The sequence below is a fragment of the Puma concolor genome, chromosome B2, assembly GCF_028749965.1.
Source record: "Puma concolor isolate L17-30 chromosome B2, mPumCon1.1.hap2, whole genome shotgun sequence".
Lineage (NCBI taxonomy): Eukaryota > Metazoa > Chordata > Mammalia > Carnivora > Felidae > Puma > Puma concolor.
Genome location: NC_141671.1, coordinates 25,603,342 through 25,628,119, shown reverse-complemented (window position 1 = coordinate 25,628,119; position 24,778 = coordinate 25,603,342). Strand labels below are relative to the sequence as shown.

The 24,778-nt window shown below is 45.0% G+C and overlaps 1 protein-coding gene across 2 annotated transcripts in view; it reads right to left on the bottom strand.

Annotated features, from left to right (window-relative positions):
* Nucleotides 1-24,778, bottom strand: part of SLC22A23 (solute carrier family 22 member 23) — a 185,064-nt gene that overhangs the window by 114,407 nt on the left and 45,879 nt on the right. For both annotated transcript variants that reach the window (XM_086706405.1, XM_086706406.1), the window contains exon 3: nucleotides 23,504-23,658. In XM_086706405.1, the coding sequence (XP_086562531.1) occupies nucleotides 23,504-23,658 (155 nt within the window). The remainder of the gene's footprint in view (nucleotides 1-23,503; nucleotides 23,659-24,778) is intronic.

Below are 24,778 nucleotides of genomic sequence, written 5' to 3'. Positions count from 1 at the left end.
CACAGCACCTGTATCACAGTGTAGCTTTGGCACTTTTCAATTTGCCATAGGTGGGTATAATCAACTACAGGAGAGCCGCATGGGCTGACCAAGTCACCTCAGTGGTGAGGGATTTCAGGAGCATTCCCCAATCACAACTGGCTATTGCTATAGCCAGACTTAAAGCCTCAGTACCAATACCATGATAAGCAGTGCCCTGGTGAAGGGTGGGGACTCTCCAGCCAGACACATGTGTAACAATCCTGTTTCCACCATTTACTAGCCAAGTGACCTGCCTTCTCTGGTGCTTTATTCACCATCTATGAAGGGGGCCAGTAACAGTACCCTCCTTGTCACTGTGAGGGTAAAAGGAGGACTAACGAGCTAGAACAGTGCCTGGCAGTGCATGGTACGTTCTGGCTTTTGTCATTCCTATTCTTTTGCTTATCCTCATCATCTGGACCTCCTTTCAGCCACATTGCTTTGAAACTAATTTGCTACCGCAATGAGCAAGTTGTATTTCTCACAATAATCCTGTGAAGCAGGTATAAGTATTCTCACTTAAATGATGAGAAGACCAACACTGGGCCAGGTTTCAGATCTGTTTGTCCGAGCCTGCATTCTTGCACTGTGGCGTTCTACCCATGATATGGGTTTGCCCATATCATGAAAACAAGGGGGTCCACTTTAATGTAAGGAAAATGACCCAGGACATCACATCCCTCCACTTATACTTAGAACTCTCCAAAGAAGCTGTTCTGCTCAACTCAACAAACAGAAGTCAGCATTTCCTCCATCAGGCTATATTTGGTGTGCTTGACACAGTTAAGACACTAGCTCTCAGTTGTCTGTATGCAGAGCCAGCCAGGCTCAAGCCTCAGATGTTAGAAAGGAACCAGGAAAGAAAGCGTAGGGATAAAAGATGGTAAGATGGATATCCAAACTCTTACCCAGCCTGCAACTCAAATATTATAGCAGTATTTTGATCCATGCCTTTGTAACATAGTCTTTATGTTATATACATTCATGACAACCTTGAACATGCATGTTGGTCCTAGTCTGAAAACTGCTACTTTTCCACTTTGACTATAGCTGTATCGTATTGCTTAAGGCCTGATAAGGTGCCATAAGCCCACTATATTTGTCTTTGTCTGTGCTAGACCGGGACGGTCCCCCTGGGAGGCACAAGATGATCAAGGCTTCCTTTCTTGACCCAGTAGCTGTACTGGTCAATAGTAATTAAATGCTCCAGACCAGAAGAAACGTGTCATTTCTACTCACTGGCCAGAACCAGACACATGGAACCAGGAAAGTACTTTATAGCAGAGGTTGGCACCCTGTATAGGCTGTGGGCCAAATACGGCCCAATGCCTATTCTTGTAAGTAAAGTTTTATTGGACCACCCATTTGTTTATGTATCATCTATGGCTGCTTTCACTCTACAGTAGCTGAGTTGAGTAGTCACATGAGAAGCCATATGGCTCAAAGCATAAAATACTTACCATCTGGCTAGATACATGAAGTTACCTGAGCCCTGGTCCAGAGTGCTAGAGCCCGGGAAGGTGCAGGGAGGAAAAGCCTCTGTCAACCAAGAATGCGGTTGTACTGATTACCATTCACCGGAAAACTCTCAGAGCAAAATTTACTGCGGCTCATTTAACAGATCTTTTCTTACATGCAGGACACTAGGACATAACAGTGGGCAAGATAAACTCAATCTTTGCCCTTGGGGAATTTAAAATTGTCTCTTGGGATAAAGATGGGGCATAAGGGAAAGAAAAGGCATAGAAATATGTAAAAAGACAAGTACAGGCCAGATAATGGTGGTATATTCACATGGCAGTGAAATGAATTACAGCTATAAAGGTCAATGTAGATGCATCTAAGGGATAATGAGGAGTGAAAAAAAGAAACCACACACAGAAAAACACACGCTCTATGATTCGACTTACTAAAAGCCTCAAGCCATGCAAAATGAAATGATATATTGTTTAAGGATCCTAAAAAATGAGGCAAAATTATACAGAAAAGCAGGGTAAGGAGGAACACCAAAGCCAGGCTCATGGTTACTGGGAGGTCAGCAGGGACACAGGGAGGGCTTGGGAGGGGCACACAGGGCATTTCAAAAGTCACGACCATATTCCTTCTCTAGAACTGGGTGGTATATGCACAAATGTGCATAGTGTCAGAATCTTTTATACTTGATGTATTTTATTGGTACTTCAATGTGTACTTGATATTTAATTGAACTGAATTTTACAAGTAGAGTCACTGTGATGGGCACTAGGATTCAGTAAGAAAGACAGCAGAGGGGCGCCTGGGTGGCTCAGTCAGTTGGGCCTCCAACTGTGGTTCAGGTCATGATCCCATGGCTCGTGAGTTCAAGCCCTGTGTTGGGCTCTGTGCTGACAGCTCAGAGCCTGGAGCCTGCTTTGGATTCTGTGTCTCCCTCTCTCTCTGTCCCTCCCTGCTTGAGCTCTGTTTCTCTTTCTCTCAAAAATAAATAAACATGAAAAAAAAAAAGAAAGAAAGAAAGACAGCAGAGAATGCTTTGGGAGGGGAGGGGCCAGCAGAGAGGAGGCACGGCTAACTCAGACGCGGATCTCTGGAGAGAATCCCTAGAGAAAATGGCACATGTCACTTGAGGACTTAAAAAGCAAATTTCACCCTGAGAAAAAGTCAGGAAAGAGTGTTCTAGCCAAGAATAGTCTGTACAAGAGTCCAGAGATGCAACAGATTACACCGTTTTCAAGGAATTGAAACCAGCAAGGAACATGCAGCGTAGGGAACTCAGGCTGGCAAGGATCCCCTGGGGCCACGCTAGTAAGCCTTGCAAGCCGCAGTGAAAAATGTGTACTGTATTCCAAAAGCAACTTGAGCCTTTGAAAGACTGAAGCCAGGGAGTACAGAGATGTGATCAGAGTTGTCTTTTATAAAGACGGTTCTTGCCGTGGCAACATGTTTACTCTGCTATCCGAAAGTCCCCTCTGCTTTCTGCCGGGCTGAGAACAATGACAGTTCCTGTTCTGTGCGGAGCAATGATGTATACTCCTACTACTTAAACCTATGAACAAAACCAAGAAGGTGTCAGGCCAAAATTACCAGGTACTTCATTAATACAGCAGATGCTTATTGATTAGAGACTGTTATAAGCAGAAATATAAAATTTTGTGTAAGTGAATTTTTTGTACGTTGAATTAAATATTAGTGCACTGGAATAAATAAATATTAGCGCACCAGCTAACAATGGTAAAGACACTCCATGGTGGATCTTTGCAAAGCAGATGTTCCTTCTCTAAAATAAAGAATCTCCTACAATATACCAAATTTACAATAATAGATTTTAATCTATCAGCATTCTATCTTTAAACAAGCATTCTATCTAAAAATGCTTAAATTTACCTAAAAATACTTTTAAAGTATAGACAAAGTGAACACTGTGAGTGCTATAAATATCTTTAAATCATAGCAGTAGGAAAATCAGTTAAAAACCACACTTCTCTAGTGGCAAGAATAAACTTGGATATACATAATGTTACAAAGAAGGGACGTCTGGGTGGCTCAGTTGGTTGACCATCTGACTCTTGATTCCAGCTCAGGTCATGATCCCAGGGTCACGGGATTGAGCTCTCCACGCTTAGCTGAAAATTCTCTCTCTCTCCTTCTTCCACTCTCCCCAGCTTGGGCTCTTTCTCTTTCTCAAATTAAAAAAACAAACCCAGCACTGTCTTCTCTTCTGGTTTCATCATCACGCCTCCTAGTTCAAACTTGTACCTTAATTACTAAATAATGACCACGTTTTTTGCCTCCTGTTACTTCTATTTTGAAAAATGTCAACAGAATCTTTTATGGATTAAATTCTTATGACAAGTTAGGCCAGAACTCCAAAGATAGTCTCCAAAGAATAGAGTGAGTTTAAGAGTCCTTAAAACTCTGATCCAGTAACTCTGTTTCAGAGGATGTATCTAAAAGAATTGAAAGCAGGGTCTTAAACAAATACTCAGACAGTCATGTTTGTAGGGGACAGCCATGTTTATCGCAGCATTATTCACCATGGCCAGAAGGCAGAAGAAATCCAAGTGTCCATCAACAGATAAGTGGATAAACAAAATGTGGTAGAGACATATAATGAAACATTATTCAGCCTTAACAAGGAAGGAGATTCTGACACAGGCTACAACACAGATGAGCCTTGGACACTGTGCCAGGTGAAATAAGCCAGGCACAAAGGACACATGCTGGATGACTTCACTTACATGAGGTCCTTAGAGTAGTCAAACTCCTGGAGACAGGAAGCAGAAGGGTGGTTTCCAGGGAGGAGGGGGCAGGGGAGTTAGTGTTGAATGGGTACAGAGTATCATTTTTGCAAGATGGAAAAAGTTCTGAGAGGGATGGTGGTGATGGCTGCAAAACAGTGTGAATGTACTTTATGTCACTGAGCTGTACACTTAAAAATGGTTTAAGTGGTCAATTTTACGTTATGCATGTTTTTTCACAATAAAACAAAAGAGTTCCAAAACACGGATGCCTCAATGGATGCCACACAAGTGCTGAGTTTATTACAGACTAGACTTGCCCCTCATTGTTGGACTCAATCCGTCTGGGTTCCCTTAAAAACTTCCTTGGGGAAGTCCCTTAAGGTCACAGCAAGTGCTTGGCCTGGGGTCAGAGTATCCCCGACCACCTAGCTATGGTACCCCACACAAGCACCTGTTACTGGCCCATATGGAAAACAAAAAACCCTGTCCTCAGAGCCAAACATTCCTCAGAGAACACTTTGTTGCCAGGACGGAGAGATGCATTAGAGGTGGGATGCTGTGAGGGCAAATTTGGTCACCCAAGTTTTTTTAGTTCATCTTCTCTAGAGAACATCCACAGAATAATCCATTAGGCTGCCAAAATACTGTGATAAGTGACCCCGCTCTGAGTTCAAGCAGCATGCTGCCAAATTAAACGCATCGTGCCCTGATGCAGCGAGAAAATTCCCCATTAAACATCAGTCCCTGCTGGACTTGGAGAAGACATGCCAATAAGCTTTAACAAATATCTTTCCTACATCTTTACGTACTTGGCAAGACGGATTTTTAAGTGACCCCACTCAACATTAGCTAGAAACATGCCCCGGACGCCACCAAGGCTCAGAAAGCACAGTTAGGAGTTTAGAAAGGGACCGGAGGGGAGGGGAGAGAGGAAAGCAGGCAGGGCTGCTGTGGGGAGGTGGCCATACAGATATTGCAGGAGGCAGACAAGCCTCCCAGCTGAAAAGAGAGAAGGAAAAAGAAATACTCACTTGTTCCACAGAAACGATACACAAAGCCAACATCTATGAGCCCTGGAAGTGGGCACTTGTAACTCATTTCTCCCTATCCCTCCTCAAACACTTGGCTTGTTTGCAAAATCGAAGGAGGGGCTCAAAACAAAGCAGCCACGGAGGCTGGAAGTTCTTCCAAGAGCCTTGTTCTTAGTGCCACAGAGGTGACTGGCACCGCTGGGCAACTCCCACCCCGCAGGCTGGGGGCTCTGAGGGCCCTTGTTCCTCAGCAGTCATGCCAAGCATTGCTGGAGATAGCCCCAGAGCACAGAGTGGGCTTCGAGGACCAACCTCTGGTTTCACAGATGAGGAAAGGGGGTCTGTGGGATCCAGCAATCCCACTTCTGGGTGAATGTCCAGAAGAACTGAAAGTAGTGTTTGTACGGCCATGTTCACTGCAGCATTCCTGACAATAGCCAGAGGGTGGAGGTAACCCAAGGGCCTGTTAGCAGGTGAAGGGGCAAACAAAATGTATATACATATACTGGACTATTACCCAGGCATGAAAAGGCGCCTCTATCACAGGCTCCAATGTGGAGGAACCCACTTCTATGAGGTCCTTAGAGCAGTCAGATTCACAGAGGCAGAAAACAGAAGGGTGGGTGCCAGGGGCTGGGCGGGGAGAGGGGAATGGGGAGTTGGTGTTCAATGGGGACAGAGTTTCAGTCTGAAATGGATGGTGGTGATACTGCACAACAATACCATCCACGGAGCTACAAGCTTAGATGTGGTTAAGATAGTCAATCTTATGTGGTCTTCTATTTTACCACAATTGAAATGTTCTTTGAAGCAAAGAATTGGAGTGTGCTTATAGAAGTAAGCTAGTGAATTCTGAGTGAAGAGTCGAGGAAGGGCTCTCTGAGGGAGGAAGTTGGGTGGAGGGCAGGACAAACGTCTAGGCAGACCTCTCTGGCAGCTTTTGTTTCTGCTGCTCTCTGACCACTCCATGTCTTTTACCTTTGCAGGCTATTTTCTGGCAATCCCCTTCTACTCCAACCTCATGAAGGTCTAGACTCATCAGGGTGAAGGAGCTAATATACAGGTATTCGGCCCGCACGAGGGAAAAGGCTGTTGTTCCTGATTTGTGAAAGCATCATAATGCACACATGCAAACCAGGCATGAGGGGAAAGCACATTTCAAGTTGTGGGCAGATGCTGGAAACCAACCAGCATTATGCAGTTGTTACTGAAGAAGTGCCTTGTTGGAACCAGTTTCAAATATTTGCCTTTTTTGCTAACTCTGCAAAGTTGATGTCACTTGTCCTCAAAAGAGAATACTCAGCCAGTCCAAGGGTGAGTTAATAGATGAAAGTGACATCATAATTTTGTGTTTCAAAAAAGGTCCAGTGTTGGATAAAATGCACAGACCTCTCCTGGCATGCCATCACCAGGCTGGGTGCTGCCATCTGTCTCTTAGCTCCTTTGGAACAGCTACCAGCTGTAAGCAACAGTCAGGCATAAGGGAATGGTGCTCTCTTCACAACCTCTTGGCCTGAACTAAATCTTATATCTGATGACACTGAAGAAGAAAAGGTTTGGAAGAAAAATGAACAATTGCCTGGAAAATTTACATACACTCAGCCATCTCAAGTAACTGGCTTCAAATCCCAGAACACACTCATCACAATTCTAACGATCCCCTCCATGAGAATGGAGAGAGATCTAGGCACATCCTGTGTCCTTCTGCCTGCCTTACTGCCTCTTTCCTCCATGCGAATGCCTAGTCAAGTCCCCATTCAAACCCATGCAGGCCCAGAATTCTATTCATGGTTGCAATGAGCTTAGCCCCCAGGCTCTCCATGAGGGAGAGCCTTAGAGCCCAGAGTAAACTAGTCCTTCCAGGCGGACAGAGCTGTGGATACACTTTATGCCCACCAGCAGGTTTTAATATATGCTAAGGAATGATCTGGGCTGAGACGCTTCCCCTGCAGCCACCTTGGCTCCATTTCATGATCAATCTGTGTCACATATGGAAGGTTGGGTAAAAACGGGGGAGCTGGCATGTACCCCATATTGGACTGCTATGTGTCACTGGACCCTGAGGGAGGACACAGAATATATGAAACTCTGCTTTCTTTATTTTCAAAACATTGGTTTCAGGTCCTATGGGCTGAAATAAAATGCTGGCTGTCAATCACACCATTGGCTGGACAGAGTTAGAGCCAAGGACTCTAACGTGGAAGCTGGAGTCCTGCCGAAAAGCCTCACACACCAGTATGAGCGAACCAGAAGACTTACTGTTGATGTTGGTTCCACTTTTTAAATGAATCTGGTGAACTGCATGGACAGAACAATACCCTGATTCTTTATAACAATGGAAAGTTTCCCAAACTTACCAGAAACCCCTGATGGGATTTCCCCCCCCATCTTTTAGTGATGCACTGATCATTCCTCAGAAGTTTTTATTGGGCTATTGGGAAGGCACTGTGTGTCACACAGAGGATGCAAGACAGGTTCTGTTCCCTCTCTCATGGAGCTATGATGAAGATAATAGCAATGACCCTGGGGGAAATCAACTAATTATGGTAAATAAAAGGAAGATGGCGACCCTATGGCATCATTCATTCTTGACCAGCCCTTAACTTTATGCTCATTACAACATTATTGGCACATAAATGTCCTCATCAAGTCGCCAAGAGCTTATCTGACTGCTACCAGTTCATTAATCAATAGTTGTGGGACATGGTTGAGGGCAGCTTTAAATTTTTTTTTTTTCAACGTTTATTTATTTTTGGGACAGAGAGAGACAGAGCATGAACGGGGGAGGGGCAGAGAGAGAGGGAGACACAGAATCGGAAACAGGCTCCAGGCTCTGAGCCATCAGCCCAGAGCCCGACACGGGGCTCGAACTCACGGACCGCGAGATCGTGACCTGGCTGAAGTCGGACGCCAACCGACTGCGCCACCCAGGCGCCCCAGAGGGCAGCTTTAAACCCAACCAACTTTTTTGGTGTCCTGTCCAAATCGATCCAGTGCATGAGGATGTCACGGGAAGTCTCAGCACATTATCTCTACTATTTATAACCTCCTATGTGACATCAGTTGTCCGTTATCCTTATCTTTACTATGTGGGAATTGAACTAAGAACTCCACCCCTTCCAGCTTTACTAATTTACAGTCATACACCTACATCTACTCGGAACTACTGCTGCATAGATTTTCATCATGTTCCATGAGTCCATTCGTTCATCCAACTCATATTTAGATGCTTTTTCTGTGCCAGATGCAGAAGACATAGTAGAGAAAAAGAATGATAAGGTCCTGCTTTTGTGCAGTTTACTCTAGAGTGGGTGAGTGGTATGTATGGGAATGCAAATAAATAAATCTATTTTCAGGGAGTGGTAGATGCTTAAAACAAGGCAGATGATTTTAAGGAAATTTTGAGTGCCGATTGGATAGGTGGTCTGAGAAAGCTCTGCAGATGTCACAGGAGCAGAATCATAGTGACAAGACATGGCTGGGCCCACAGATGTCAGGGATGGAATGTTTCTGGCAAGGGGAAAGGCTGGTACAAATGATCTAGGGAACAAGTGAGAGCTTGGCATGTAAAGAAACAAAAGAAGGTCAATTTGGCTGGAATGCGTGGGAGATCAGCAGGGGTCAGTCCCCATAGAACCTCACAGCCATGGTGAGCAGCTTACATTGCACAATAGAAGCCTCTGGAGGGTGTGGCAAAGACCGTAGTCATCCCAGACACCATTCTCCCCTTCTTCCTGCAGGCATATGTCTATACAAAACGGGACAGTATTTCCCAGCCACCTTGCAACTGGGGTGGGCAGGTTACTAAGCTGTGGCCAGTGGGGTGTACAAAGTGGTAACTACAAGTTCTGGAAAGTAACCTTACTGGGAAGAAGGGCTCCCTCCTCTTCTTTTCCATTCCTCTGCTGGCTAGCACATGGACATGACAGCCAGACTGGCACACAGGAAGGGTCTGGGACCCCAGTGTCACGAGACTCTCCTTGTCAGCCCTGGACTATACTGATGGCAGAAACAAACTTCTACTTTGTTTAAATCCCTGTTGTTTTGGTTTTCAGTGTTTCACAGTGAAGCTGTTGCTAACTAACACAGAACGTTTGAAGTAGGTGAGCATAAGGTCTGATTCACGTTGCAGAAATATCACCCTAGTCGTAGGGGAAGAATTAGTTGTAGAGGTTTGGGCAGGAAGCTGGAAGATCCATCAGGAAGTTATGATTATCCAGGCAAGAAATGAAAGGCTTTGCCTCGGGGGCTGTGGTGGAGGTGGACAGAAATCCAGGGACTCAGTATACACTCTGGAGAAGGGCTGAGGCTGATCAAGAGAGAGGGAAGAAGGGGTGGCTCAAATATCTTTGCCTGAACGAGTGCACAGGTGGTGTTTCTCCTTACTGAGACTGGAAAGATGAGGGAGGAGGAGGTTTGAGGCTGCGGGAGGAGGAGGAGGGTACTACGGTGGCCAGACGGAATTTAAATGCCTATGGGACTACCAAGTGGAATATCCACTAGGCAGGTGGATATAGGAGTGTCGAACCTGGTAGTGAGGCCAAAGTTTATGATATAAACCATATGGAGATGATTAAATGCCACATTTCCATCAGATCTACCAATATAGTGGCCACTAGCCACTTGAAGCTACTTAAGTTTGATTAATTAAAATGAACAGAAAGGGCACCTGGGTGGCTCACTCGGTTCCGTGTCCACCCTCGGCTCATGGTTTGTGGGTTCGAACCCTGCATCGGGCTCTGTGCTGACCGCTCAGAACCTGGAGCCTGCTTCAGATTCTGTGTCTCCCTCTCTCTCTGACCCTCCCGCTGCTCTCTCTCTCTCTCTCTCTTTCTCTCTCTCAAAAATAAACATTAGAAAACTTGAAAAATAAATACAATAAAATGAACAGAAATTACAGATTCAGTTCCTCAGTGGCACCACCTGCATGTCCAGTGTGACCAGCGGTTAGAGCACTGGCCAGTGCAGAGAGAGGACATTCCCACTGTTACAGCAAGTCCTCTTAGAAAGCTGTGCTCCAAAACTCTTTAGAAATAGTTTATTATGATTGCTTTGCCTTGTCTCATAGGATCACATGTGAGAGAGAATGGGAGAGAAAATAAAAGCATACGTTCCCCATTTGGTTTTCTTTTTTCTTTTACAACTTCAGAAGGTAATTGTCCAAAGAGTTTCATTTGTTCTTCCATTTCGAATTGCCTTGTCGTCCCCTTTAAAAAAGGGCGGATGGAAGCAAAAGTGATCTTTCAGTGTGCTGGGGGCAGCAGAGGCTGTCCCCTGCATGTCCCCTTCCCTCCCCACTCCACACAAACACCGAAGCAGCAGTGACGGAATGGAAAGGCCAACTGTGCAAACATTCACTTCCAGCGTCACAAGACAGAAAGGAAACAGGCCAAAAAGGAGAGTTTGGAAAAACAGCAAAAGAGCAATTACCCCCTGAAGAGAACATGAAATAAGACCGTACAGTGACCCCACAAAGGAAATGGAAAATAAGATCCAACCATGGACAGGTCAGAGAACACCACTGTGTTCTTGGGTAAAACAGGATTTGGGCACTGTGATATCCCAGGACTTCATCCGGGGACTCACTGGGTGGCGCCTTCTGTAATTCAATTAAACCCTTTTAAAGAACAAGATTCATGTATCCTAGAGGAACTCGATACTCCCTGACAATTCCAAGCTCACATGAAAGTTCTAACAATAATTCTTGTATGTGGTTCGTAGGCTCTTTATGCGTGAGACTCAAGAGTCCACCAGAAGCCTGAGGAAGCTGCCCGATGATTCCAAAGAAGATCATCTTGTCAGTGACAGCACTGTCAAGAAAAGGAATGGTTTTGGTAAATTTCGTTTGTGGGAAATACAGATTTGGAAGACTAGTTCTCTATTTAAATTTTCCCAGGGATGCCATATACATCAAAGGGGGGAATTTAGGGGTCAAACTTGTCAAACTGTTCAAATGAGTATTGCTTCCTGGCAGCCCATGGGACAAGGGAAAGATCCCGAGAGTTATCTCCCCACAAAAGAAAACAAAAGCTGATGACAGCTCTCCACTGCCCACAGAGAAAGCCCAAACATCTTGTCCCCATGGCCTGACCCCTTTGGGAAAACCTTCCCAGTCCCTCCTCTGTTCCATCTTTGCACGGCCGCCACCTATAGAGAGGTCCTATATAGGCTGGCCAGGCTTCTTAGTGACAGGGGCTGAGGTAGGTGTTGGGATGCTGGAGAACGAGGCCAAGAGTCAGAGTGGAAGCTGAACCACGACAGGGACAACGGAGCAGGGAGCAGGTCTGAGCTGAGCCGCAACACAGTAACAAAGTGGGAATTGAGGGCAGAAGGAAAGAGGACAGGGAGAATGGGTCACCTCGGTAGGGTCACATTCTAGAACACGGACTTCTGAAGTGGGGCGGGAAGACTGTGGCCATCTGTGGATGCGTTCTTGGAGGTCTACAAGAATTTTTAAATTTTATATTCTTGTGTCAATGAAAATCTTAGTCGTAACCTGGCTCATCTAGATGAGGAGTTTGTAACCCAGTGTGGACCTAAGATTTCCAAGCTCACATCTGCATCTGGATGTATACTCACAAAGACCAAATGTCATCATGACAGGCTACACAAATGCAGGCTTCCCAGGAGTCCACACACAGTAGCAGGAGAATGGAGTGGCCACATGTGTGCCATGGCATAGGCACACAGGTCTCAGTGGAGCCTGGCATCGGGCAGAGGGTACCCATCACATAGCACAAGAGTACTAAGCAACAGGTGGTAATGATGGTTTCTAGTCTCGATTCCAGTCATAAGTGGATTAAACGCTAGTTTAGTTAGTATTTGAATAATGCCATGAACCTACCTTTACCTTCAAGAGAAGTAGACGGGTTGGTAGAGCCCTCAGGAGGCACCCTGTTAGAATGAGTGACACGGGTGCACTCATGAGCAGGGATGGGACAGGAGGAGGTTGGAGTGTTCCGTGACGGCAAAGCCTTAGAATGGCTCGCAGTGGTTTAGACAGCAAAATATGTGAAAAGGCATCATGCACACTGGAATTTTTCAAGTCCAAATGCCAAAGTAGATTAAATATGAAATTGCACCTGAAGCTCTGCCTTTCTGCTATTTAACCCAACAGGGGTGAGCGGGGATTCCCCTTCAAGAAAAGACCATCATCTATCACATTAAAGTATCGCAATTAATTTGGATAGTATCAGTTTTCCAATTGGATGTTGTCAATATTTTGATCTTATAGTTATTTAGAAGTTATAAGAAGTAATGTACTCCTTATAAGATATTTGTACACATTTAAATAATCCTATAACAACATGTTTTAAGACAAAGAAAAAGAAGGCTGTTTGAAACAACACTGGAGCCATGCAGACCTGGCTTTCAGTTCTGGCTCCTCTACCTCTGGTAAGGGACCTTGGGCAAGTTACCCTCACCCACATGTCAAGTTTCCATTTGTTAAATGGGTTAAATAACAGTGCCCACACATAGAATGATGGGGTGGATTAAATTAAATATTTGTATTACACTCAGCATAGCAGCAATGTATGTTGTAAAAACCCAATAAGTATTAGCTCTTACTTAAAGGCCCTACTAGTGAGGTAGGCAGGCAGGTACAGGGACTAGAGGTCTCAGTTTCCTTATCTCTAAAACATGCCCATTATTAGGATCTACTAGGTTAGTATGAAATTTGAAACGTTGTGTGCATGTGGGTGTGTGTGTATAAATTAATAACTTAGCATAGTATCTGAACTTAGAAAATGCTCAATAAATACATTATTGTTACCAAACAACTATCATCGTGACCTCTTCAGTTTCTCCTTTTTACTCCTCAACATCAAAATACTACTCAGTTGTGAAATACCATGCTACATACATGCCATGCACATGATGGACTGTGTGAAAAGGGAGGTCACAGCACAAGGCTTCCCTTAGATAATCTGTCGAACCCTTGCACATTAGAGTTGCCTGTGCCTCTTTCTAAAAGGAAAGAAGGGACATTATCTACTTATCCATCCATCCATCCATCCATCCATCCATCCATCCATCCATCCAAGCAAGGGAGTGATATAATGAGATACCAGACAAAATCATGCTTCAAGCACTGAGACCAGCTAAAGAGTGAGCAAATGACTGGGGATGAAGGGCCAGGCAGCCTCCCAGCATGACCTCCTACACAGTAAGGAAGGGCAGTCACACGCCCTCCCATCCACACACACAAAAGAAGCTAATAACATTTACAAACATGGTCCTTTGTTTTTGTTTTTAAAGTTGATTTATTTATTTTGAGAGAGAGATCACAAGCAGGGGAGGGTCAGAGAGAAGGAGAGACAGAATCCTAAGCAGGCTCCACACTGTCAGCGCAGAGCCCGACACAGGGCTTGAACTCCAAAACCGCAAGATCATGACCTGAGCCTGAGCTGAGATCAAGAGTCGGATGTTTAACCAGCTGTGACACCCAGACACCCCAACATAGTAAATCATTTTTATCCCTACACGCTACTCCATCTCAGGAACCCCTGGTCGCCTCTGCAATTAGAGCCCATGGCCAGATAGACAGGGCTGTGCCAGCTTGACAAATTACATAGATGTCAGGGAAGAAACAGAAATTCCAAGTCACAGCAGAACTAGCAATAGCTCTTTCTTATGTAAAACTGCTGTGACTGGGGGCTGGGCTAGAACTAAATGGCCCTAATTCCTCCCCTGCCCCCACTCTGACAGGGGTTTGGAGAGAGTTCTGAGCCCTTTCCCAGAACTGGCACAAAGCAGATATCAAGCCTTGATGCTTTCAAAAGGCACAGGTTGGAAGGGACACAGGCACCTTTCAGTTTTCAAAGAAGTGTGGTCAGAACCAACTCCGGTTGGACACAAAGTACCCTTTTCTACAAGAATCGTCAAAGGCCCCACAGAAGGAGGAAGGAGGGGAAAATAGTAGCCCTCAATCGGAGACGCATAGTTTTCCAGGCTCTGTGTTGCATGCAGGAGACTCAGGGGGAACTCGAAACCTGGGCCTCTGAGCTGTCCTACTCGGTCACCTGAGAATGCTGCCCAGGGAGGCCCTGCGGTCTCATTCTGGGGCATCTGGCCCAGGTGTTATGCTGCTGGGCTCCTCAGACTCCCCGAGATTGGTTTCCATCAGGGTAGAGTCACAGCCTTAAAGATGCCCAGAGGCCCCGGGGGGTCCAACTTCACAGAGAATCACCACATCCAGAGACCCGGCCAGCAAGAGCTGTACACGGGGTGAAGGGAGGGCCTGCCCGCCATAGAGTTTAGTGGGTTCCAGGTAGAAGAACCGAGTGGGACCCCACAACCCAGGAGAGAGCCTAACAGGACGTCCCAGCTCAGCCTCTGACACATGGTCCCTAAAAGCCTGGATATTGGGTTGGGGGGCCTTGTTCCTGCAGAGGGAACACTTCTCTAGAGGGGCAGCAAAACCAACAAATAAAACCAGGTGCTGTCCATCATGTCATCCCACATAGTGGCCAAGTCTTCTGGATTCTTGGACCAGCAACTGGAAAGTGGCTCCTGAACAGCTTTTCCTCCTGAAGAGTCATTGGGGAAGAACAACAGAAAACGAACCTTGTGCCATGTCAAAGGAAAACTTCTCTTCACACCCCACTCACACCTGTCCTGGGAGCAGACATTTTCACACAAATCATGTCAAAAATAGGAGTTGCCATCTTCCTGACACGGAGGAGGGCAAATGACACAAAGTAAATATATTTTCAAAAGGCACAGGTTGGAAGGGACACAAATACCTTTCAGTTTCCAAAGACAAAGAGGATGCTTGTGCAGGGGACACATCACTTAATTCTAAGCAGACCCCCAGAATCTCACTTGGACCTTAAAGTGTATGTGCTTGGGGGTTTGGAAATATCATGGCAGAACATGAAGACAACAGGACCACAATAGGCCAATAGCTGCATGAAGGGACCGCAAGCAAGTTTTCTGAGTTACCATTTAAAACGGATGCCTGGGTGGCTCAGTCAGTTAAGTGTCTGACTTCAGCTCAGGTCATGATCTTGCAGTTTATGAGTTCGAGTCCTATGCTGACAGCTCAGAGCCTGGAGCCTGCTTCAGATTCTGTGTCTCCCTCTCTCTCTGCCCCTCCACTACTCACGTTCTATCTGTCTCTCTCTCCCAAAAATACATAAACATTAAAAAAATAAAAGATAAATAAAAGTATAGAGAATAAAAGGGGCCCCTGGGTGGCTCAGTTGATTAGGGGTCTGACTCTTGACTTCGGCTCAGGTCATGATCTCATGGTTCATGAGTTTGAGCCCTGTGTTGGGCTCTGCACTGACAGTGTGGAGCCTGCTTGGGATTCTCTCTCTCCCTCTCTGCCCCTCCCCAACTCATGCTGTCTCTCTCAAAATAAATAAACTTAATAATAATAACAATACCCCGAAAACCACATCTCTAATTCAACTGTAGTTCTAAATGCCCCATTTCGAGCCATAAAAATGTACTGTTTCAGATGACTTCAAGGAAAAATAGTCATTCCAGATTTGCCTTCCAGTTCAATTTTTTCTCTCAATTATAATGAACATTTGCCATTGTTAAAAATGTATTTTCTTGCACAGCAACATGGGGTATAATTAAGCCACTGAATTGTACACTTAGTGGTTGAAACAGTAAATTTTATGCTATATATATTTAATCACAATAAAAAAAAAAACCCCGTTATTTCCTTTCTCAAAATACTTGACGTTAAGGACAAGGCAGTGCTGCTCTGGGGAGGACAGGAAGTAAAACCTATGTTTGAAATGATTTAGATTACATTAATCACTAAATTGAATTATGGTAGCTTTTGCTCTAGTTAACTCTGACCTACTGGGCAATCATGGCTACATCCAATGGACATTTCTCAATCCCGGTCTTGCATCATTTGACACTCGGCCCCTTCCCTGACTCCCTGCTTATTAGCCTATTCAGACTTTCCACTGACTATGCAGGCTATCCCTTCCCATCTCCCTCAACTAGTTCTTCTACCTCCACCCATTTATTCCTCATGTTCCACAGAGTCTGGGTGATCTCAGTTATCCATAACCTTTAACTGCTACCTTTATGCTGAGGACACACAGACCTTACTTCTGAACAGCCAATCACCTGCTAAGCAACCCCCTCAGATACCCCTAAGGCACCATCGAGTCACCCTATCTGAGACTGAAGCTGTCATCTTCCCCTACCAAACCTGCCAGAGGAAGGGAGTGGACAGTAGCTTCTAAATCCTAAAGGATTTGGAATCAGGATGCCTGGGCTGCATCTCTTGTCTCATCACTTGGGGGGAAATCCATCCAATTGTCCAAGCTGGCCACCTGGTCCCCCCTCTCCCTTCTCCCGGTTCTTCAATCAGCTAGGCTGTGGATTCCACCTCCTTAAAGTCTCTTTCCTTGTGGCCATGGCTTTTTTCAGGCTCTTCTTCTGCACCTGGATCCTGCACCAGCTCCCAGCTTTTAGCATGACCTTCTTCCTTGGTCTGCTCTCCACTGCCACAGCCTAAGTGATTCCCCCAAAGCACATAAAGGTTTGCCTTTCTTGCTTGAGATCCTTCAGTAGCCTGACACTGTCCCAGGGTCATGGAGGATGGGACTTTGTGCACTGTCCCAGACTCCTTCCCAGGCTGTGCCATTTGTGATTCAGACTCTGGGTTCCAATCAGTCCCAAATCACCCAAAGTCCCCAGAATTATTAGTCTCCTTGACCTCTGAGCACCCACTGCAAATAGCAAGCACCTATTCTCCCTGACCCCGACCTCATGGTTCAGAGGTCGCTTCCTGACACTCTCACTTCAACCAGGGCCTGTCTCTCATCTTTACTCATTAACCTCTGACGGTCCTGGACGGCAGGAAGGTGCGTCTGCCTTTGTGTGCTCAGCACTTGACAGTGCCTGGTAAGTGCCCAAGTCATTCCCCAGGCACCTAGTAAGCCCTCACATGTTTGCCAAGCAAATGAGTGAAGAAGAAAGCAGTCTTGTGTTTCCATGAGGGTCACCAAAGACCAAAAGGTAAACTATCGAAAGGAGGGTTTATCTGGCAAGACACAGTAACACAATTCAAGGTCCAAGCACATCTGGTTTCATGCCCCTCCAACACTGAAGTTGAGCTTAGAACTCAAGAGCCATAGAAGGAATGGTGGAGACCTGTGGTTTTCCATTTGGTTTTGTTGTTATTGGTTTATTTTTTTACAGCAATATTAAATGTTGTCATATAGAATCCATTGTTTTTGTTTGTTTGTTTGTTGTTGTTTTCTGTCCATCTCCCCCACACATGGTTCCAGGAAGGGATTGAACAGTTCCACAGGACACAGTTTGAAAGCCTGTGCCCTGACTTAATAGACAGGGGAGACAGAAGCTTACAGATAAAGCAATTTGTCACTGACACAGAGTCAGTCCATGGCAGAGCTCACACCATAGCTCAGATCTCCTGATTTCTAGATCTTTCTACTTCCCCTGTTAGTGTGGTGAACTGTTTTGTTTCAACTGAAGCACCACTAAAATTCCAGTGTGAGAAAAACCTCGTCCTTAAGAATGCATACAGCTTTCAGCATCCAATACTCTGATTTCAAAATGCTGGATATCTAAATATCTGCTGTTTATCCCCGTGATTTTGAGACAGGACCATCTTCAGCAAATTTAAAACACCCAAAGAAAGAGGTGCTTCAAAGCCTACTTATACTTTTAGATAATATATACACGCTGTCTTGGCCTGACTTCTGGACAGAAGAACACTGGGTGTGTGGGGCTCAATGACACCACCCAGCCACTTACCCTTCCTCTGGGTAAGAGCCCCTCACTTTAAAGTGAGAAAAATCAGTCCTCAGTGGCATTTTCTGGTTCTCTGTTGGACAACTCATCCCCAGCGTGTGGGGCCAGTGAGAAGCATGGCCCTAACTGGCTGCCACACTGTCTCCCTCCTGGGGACTAGAGCTCACAGACCAGGAGCTTCTGTACTGACTCAATATTTCCTGGTTACCCCCAAGAAGCGATGGTTCCTCAGAGCAGTGACAGAGGCAGGTAGAGAGGGAGAGGATATATATATATATATATATATATATATATATATATATATATATATGTATTTGCTTATAGATTAACTCCCTTACTCTTCACAGTCTGCCTGCGTGCTTAGTAAAGTTTCCAGTGAAGAAAAAGACTGGTGGGGAAGCCCCAGTCTGTTCTGATTTCCCAGCTACTCTAGTCTGAATCTGGATAAACGCAAAATTCTTCCCAAGCTTAAAAAAAAAAAAAGCATTTGTCAAAGGCTTTTGGTAAACTCTGATTCATTTCCTTGGTGGAAAAAAGCCGTCAGTAGAGCTGGTCCCGCCAGAAGATCAGGGTTCTGGCTCTGTCTTGCTGCTCTGGGGAGGGCCCAGAATCTGAAGATGGGGAGGGGTGAGAGGGGAAAGAGGAAGGCTGTGGTGGACAACCACAAATTCACGTGAAACTTCCCCTTTGCCCGAACGCGCTGCCAATATTTGCTCCACAGAAGAAGAGAACCACAAGCCAGGGGAGGTCATTTGTACCGGACAGTGGCAATCACCGTTCTATTTATTCCACAGTTCAGCAACTCACTACCTGAAGAGTTTTGGCTCAGTCAATTCTTCTTCTTCTTCTTCTTCTTCTTCTTCTTCTTCTTCTTCTTCTTCTTTTGTTAATGTACAGTATGACTTTGGTGTTAACAACCCATCTGACTGAAATATGTTCCAAGGAATAATAGTTAAGAAAGACAGCATGTTACAGAAATATATGCAATTGTGAGGAAGAGTCACCCAACACCAGCACATTAGGAATTACTTGACCACTTCAGTGTGAAGTTAAACCCATCAGTGCCATGTGAGACAGAGAACATCACCCCTTGAGCAAACTCAAGTCTTTTCTGAGTCTATCTGCCAATTAGACCTGGCTTCTAATTTTGCGAAATACTCAGTACCTTAGTCACCTGTGACACTTCTGGTTACTGCCTGATTATGTGTAAAAATCATCCAGTTATTGAGGCTGATTGGGTTTAGGGAGGGTTGTTCTACTGAGAACATGAAGCTTTGAGAGCAATTTTCAAGAAAAGTGTTCACAGTTGTTAGGTCCAAAAACAAAACAAAGGAGGTGACATTCATTTGCCCATATTAACTAAAATATGGTCTCTGCCAGCAAAAAGTAGTGTTCATTATTTCAAATTGGGGGCAGGGGAGGTTGGCAGTGATGGGGAGGGGGAAGACAGAGATCAAATGAGGAGAGAGACTAGAAAAAGTATTTATATTTAAAAAAATTGTCTCCCATAAGACTTGTTACATCAACATCAAATTAACTTAAAAACGATAATCTCGTATGGGCTTCTTTTGAAGAAAGATACATTTGAAATGATACTGCAGTACCCTTCTGTGATGTTATGAAACCCAGCTGGAGAAAGAATTCATACCACAAGGCATCATGACAGCCTGTACTGAAAAGTGACTATTTCTTTAGTCTTTGAGAAGACTTCATTCATAAACAAATAAGGAAATGTAATCCATTGCTTCCTTTCTCAGTCTGTGGTTCCCCACCCCTTGCTTAGCAGAGTCAAGATTTTCTCCCTTATTTTTTTTTTTTTCAGTCCAGAGGCAAAGGGATACAATTAAGCCCCTGATTGAGCCCAAGTATATTTAATTATTTCAGTGTCTCATGATGGCCTTCCAGGAAGACAGGGACACACAAACCCATCCACCTTCACTGGTTCACTCTGGTGCCAAGCACTCCGCTTCCATGTAAAAACTCCTGGGGAAGATGCCAATAATCTCTATTTTATGTCCTAATTACACAACCACATCTCCCTTTGATGACTTGAAAGAAACAAAAGTTTAAAGGATGGCGTATTTAACTGGAATGTACCTTAGAAAAATTCCAAAGCAGAAAAAAACCACAAAAAACAAAAACAAAAAACAAAAAACAAAAAACCTCAGGCCGCCTTGCACATAAAGCCGAAAACTTTCACGAGTCAGCAGCATTTCTCAAAACTGAGAGTCCACGCTCACGGCAAGCTACACAAGAAACAAAATGTGCACAAATCAGTACTTCCCCTCCTTACATCGCCAAGCACCTGCAAGGCTAAAAAAAGGACAATATCCAGTTCTCTTCTGAGACAGTACAGGCCTTTCCAGCAGATGCATTAAGTGAGATAAAAAACCTCACGGCTGAAGCAGGGAGAAAACGTTGGGACCATTAAGAATGTATTTTCCAAATAATCAATGTCCCAAATATAAAAACTTTTCTTCAGAGTCAATAAATATTTCAACCCTGTGACCTTTCCTTTATGCAAAACAAATTCCCAAGCATTAACTAAGCACATATACTACCCGGGTATAAACACTAGCAGGCACGTAGACTCAGCTTGCCTGACTGACTGGGGAGCTTGCCTCTCAACGTTTTATCACCAGCCTCTGTCTTTGCCCCAAACTGCCAGAGAGATGGGCTATCTCAGCCCAGCACATTCCATATCCTACCCCATCTGGTCTGCCTGTTACAACTTCATTTCCACTTTCGATTCCCCTTGCCAGTCTTAGCTCTCCTGCCATGACTCAACCTCCCCCTAATTTACATTGTCTAGATATTAGTCAATGAACTCCCACTACTCGCTGACATCCTTTTAACTTTGCTCTATCAGATACGGTATTAACTCAGAGGACTGCTAGGTTGATACTTGAAAATGTTCGTTGCAATGATATTTGTCACAGTGTTTGACGTGGAATCCCGATTTAAGAAAATAATTATTTATTCATGCCTGGCTTCATTTCCCAAAAAAAATGTAAGGCTCCTAGCACAAACACACGCAATAAAGTTAACACTTGCATTACGGAAATAGGAAAATGGGGCGAAAGACAAATGAAGGCAGGAAAGTTCAGAAGGAATTAGGAGAGAGGCCAGAGTTTAAAGCTCAGCTTGACAGGCCCATCACGCACATGCTAGATTAGAGTCTAAGCTTTTTAGAGCTCCCTAGAAGCCAGTGGACAGAGAGAGACTCACACATATCAGTGGCTGAAATATTATGGCTCATTGGTCAAACCTGGCCTGCTTTCTGTTTCAGTAAGTGAATTTTTGTTGGCACACAGCCACACCTACTCATTTACATATTATTTACGGTTGTTTTCAAGATACAGTGGCAGAGTCCAGTGGCTGCAACAGAGACCTGCAAAATCTGAAGTATTTACTATCTGGCCCTTTACAGAAAAAAGTCTGAAGATGACCAGGTTATATGATTCTGTGCACAGCAGTTTCCTGGGACAAGCACACCCAAGCATGGTTCTGTAGTGGCAGAGAACTTTCTACTGTGTAATCTCATGAAGACACATCCTTCGCTTCATTTTCCATAGTAAACACAACAACAGTTTTTGCAGGGCGGATGGCATGATGTCACCACACACGTCAGTGAAACCATTCCATGTGAGGCTGAAACAATGCAGGTCAGGAGAATTGGTCTCCTGCTTTGGCTTCATTCAGGGAGAGTCGTACAGATGGCAAGTGCCTCCCCACCCTCCTCGCTTATCACGGGCAGACATGGCCAATGGCTCTAGGTGGTTTCGCCCAGTGTCCTCCGAAGGCTTCTCTGAGTTCTCTGGCAGCCTCAGCCATCCACTAGCGATTGGCATGCAAGGTACACTGGTATGCCATCTTTGTTTTCCGACAGTTTTCCATTAACACTCCCTCTCTGAGTCTGAGAAGTGCCGGGGTGGTGAGATGGAGGAAATGCTCCTGAGCAGAGCCATTCTATTCTGCCTCTCACGGCATGCGTGAGGATGCACTGGGCTGATGTCCTCCTGAGAGAACCTGGAGCTTGGCAAGGACAGCTGCCTAAAGGGGAAAACCCATCACGCCTGCACACGTGTGGGGCAGGTGAGCATCTGAAAGCAGGGCCAGGGCTCTCCTCCAGAAAACAGAGCAAGGAACCTCCTCCTCTCCACGGACCGCAGGGTGGATAGGGCCAAACACTGGCACTGGCATTTTGTCTGCAAACGTTCAAGCCTGATGCCCATGTTGTTTGCTCAAAGAAACAAAACCTCCAAACAGCCATCACCCAGACCCACTGACCTTGAATGCACATATTCCTAAAGAAACCCTCCCTGCCAGAAGCAAGGGTTCCAAAATAAATGCAAATAAAAATTGGCAACGGTGATTTCTAAGAAAGTAAAATTCAGTTGAGTGTTGGAAGAGGAAGACAGAACCTGCCCGCTGTGGATCTGGAAGAATACATCTGTCACCTTTCTCTATGCTCATTCCTCCTTTGTGACTATAAGACTATGTTATAAAGTGATCCTATTTCTATTCTCTACAATAGGGAGCAAAAATTCAGGTTACCCAAAAGTGTTACTGAGTCTAATATACAAATCTAAGAAAATCAGAACTATAGGGCATTGCCACTTGATGTGATTCCTACCCATGTTGTCAAAAGGAAAGAAACAGGCAAAATACATTATGAATCATTTTACATTGTCCCTAACAGATCTTTCTACAAGGTAAATAGAAAGTATAAAACCAGGAAATAAGTAAAACATCAATGCCTAAAACCTTCCTCCTCCCTGTGAGTTTGCAGCTGTATCTCAACTACAAAGAGGTGACATATAACCACATCTGACAAGGGAATTAATACAGCCAACGAGCATGATAGGTCAGTGCAGGACATTTTTCTTCACCCTAAAAAGAGCAAATACTAACAAATGCTACCATTTGCTCTTCAAATACCAATGCTGAGGGTTCAAGTCCAGATTACATAAGGCCACATCTGGACACGACAGAATGTGGAAAATTTGGACTCCACATAACCCTCGAGAAAAAAAGTAAGAAACACTGTCAAAGAGCCAATCAGAATGCTGAGCCTAGACCAACCAACAGTGGGACTCAGTGTGTTGTTCCGGAACTAAGTTCAGGGATGCCCAATTACGCACTGGATTTGGAAGTACACAGAATGTCAACACAGAAGATTCTGGAGGAAAGCAAAAGCCCCTCCATATCAGGAGCGGGCTGATCCCCACTCCTCCAAGCAATTGTGTGACCCTCCACGTCCTCTCATGAGCCCTGAGCCCAAGCTGGAAATCAGAACGGAGTGTTGGATGACATTGCCTGAAAAACTTTTCCAGAACAGTTGAGGCCACTAGAGTTTGTGCTTCCAAAAGACTGTCATCCCAAACCGCCAGCACGCAGGGCGCCCTGCCCATAACCTCATAGGCAGCAGCAATTACTTTTACTAATTTTTTCAAGACAATTGTGAAGGCTCTTACTTACGTAATGCATACAAGGTAAGAATTATCCCAGCCAGGCAGAATCCTTCAAAGAACCTGAGTGTGCTGAACATTGTCACATTCACTGACAGTGCCACAGTTAGTCCAAAGATCAGAATGAAGATGATGGAAAAAAGCAGCACAGGCCGCCGGCCAACCCTGCATATGGAGAGGGAAAAAATTAGGAATCATCGTTAAACAGGATGAATGCTAGATGCTGAAACCCTGTATCTAGCCGGTGCTCTACAGATGTTGATCTGTACTCACTACAGTAAAAGGCTTTGTAGTGTCTACACCAACTTGGTAGATCTAGGGGTCCCTCAGGAGACATTCAGCCCAAACCCTTGTTTTGTACATAAGGGGACAGAGGTCAAACAGCTACTGAACAGAATTGAGACAGGGACTCCATTCCTGTTGGCAAGTCTGTTTCTAAGTATGTAGGAGGATGATTCAAGGCAAGAGTAACAAAATCAATAGTAACTCCCCAAACACAAACCTCGACACACCCAGCATAAAATGTGCTGAGAAATCGCTGACCTTTGGATTTGGCTCCAAAGTCAACATGGACACTGAGCTGAGTGGCTTCATTTCCTTTTTCTGGGATGTTAAGTCGTCCTACCTGACCTCAGGTACATGCGGCCTATCAGAATCAGGGCCCTGATGGCTGCTGGCTTGTTTTTTTTTAAGGGATCACAGGCTAAACTAGGACAGGCTGAACTTTAAATAAGGAGTGTGGACCTGAAAGTGAAGCCTACTAGGCAGCAAGGCGGGGGGGTCGGGGTGGGGGGCGGTGGTGGTGGTCGAAAGAACCCAGCCCACTGTGTTTCTGAAAAGGGCAGCACAAACACTAGGTTGGCGGGCTACAGAGTGGGCTTGTGCAAGATCGGTGACCGCTAGGGGGCGATGTGCTTCTAGGTGGGGCTGGCAGGACAGTAGGGGTGGTCCCAGGGAAAGGAAGTCACTAGTTCTCCATCCTTCCAGTGCTACCTTTCCAACTTTTCCTTCATCAACTCATTAGGAAAAAAACCAAAAAACAAAACCAAACTCTCCATCACACAAATTAACATAAATATAATTGGCTTGAACTAGAAGGCTAGCTCACAGAAAAACTGGAGTAGTGGACTATCTGCCAAGGGGAAAAAAAATCTAAGCCTGGCACCCCAAACACCTAAAGAGTTGCTGAATGGCTTAAGCTCGCCTAGACATCCTTGTGACAGTCTTATGACCAATAAAAACAGAAAGTAGATTCACAGCCTAGGGCTCAGGATGAGAATAGGGA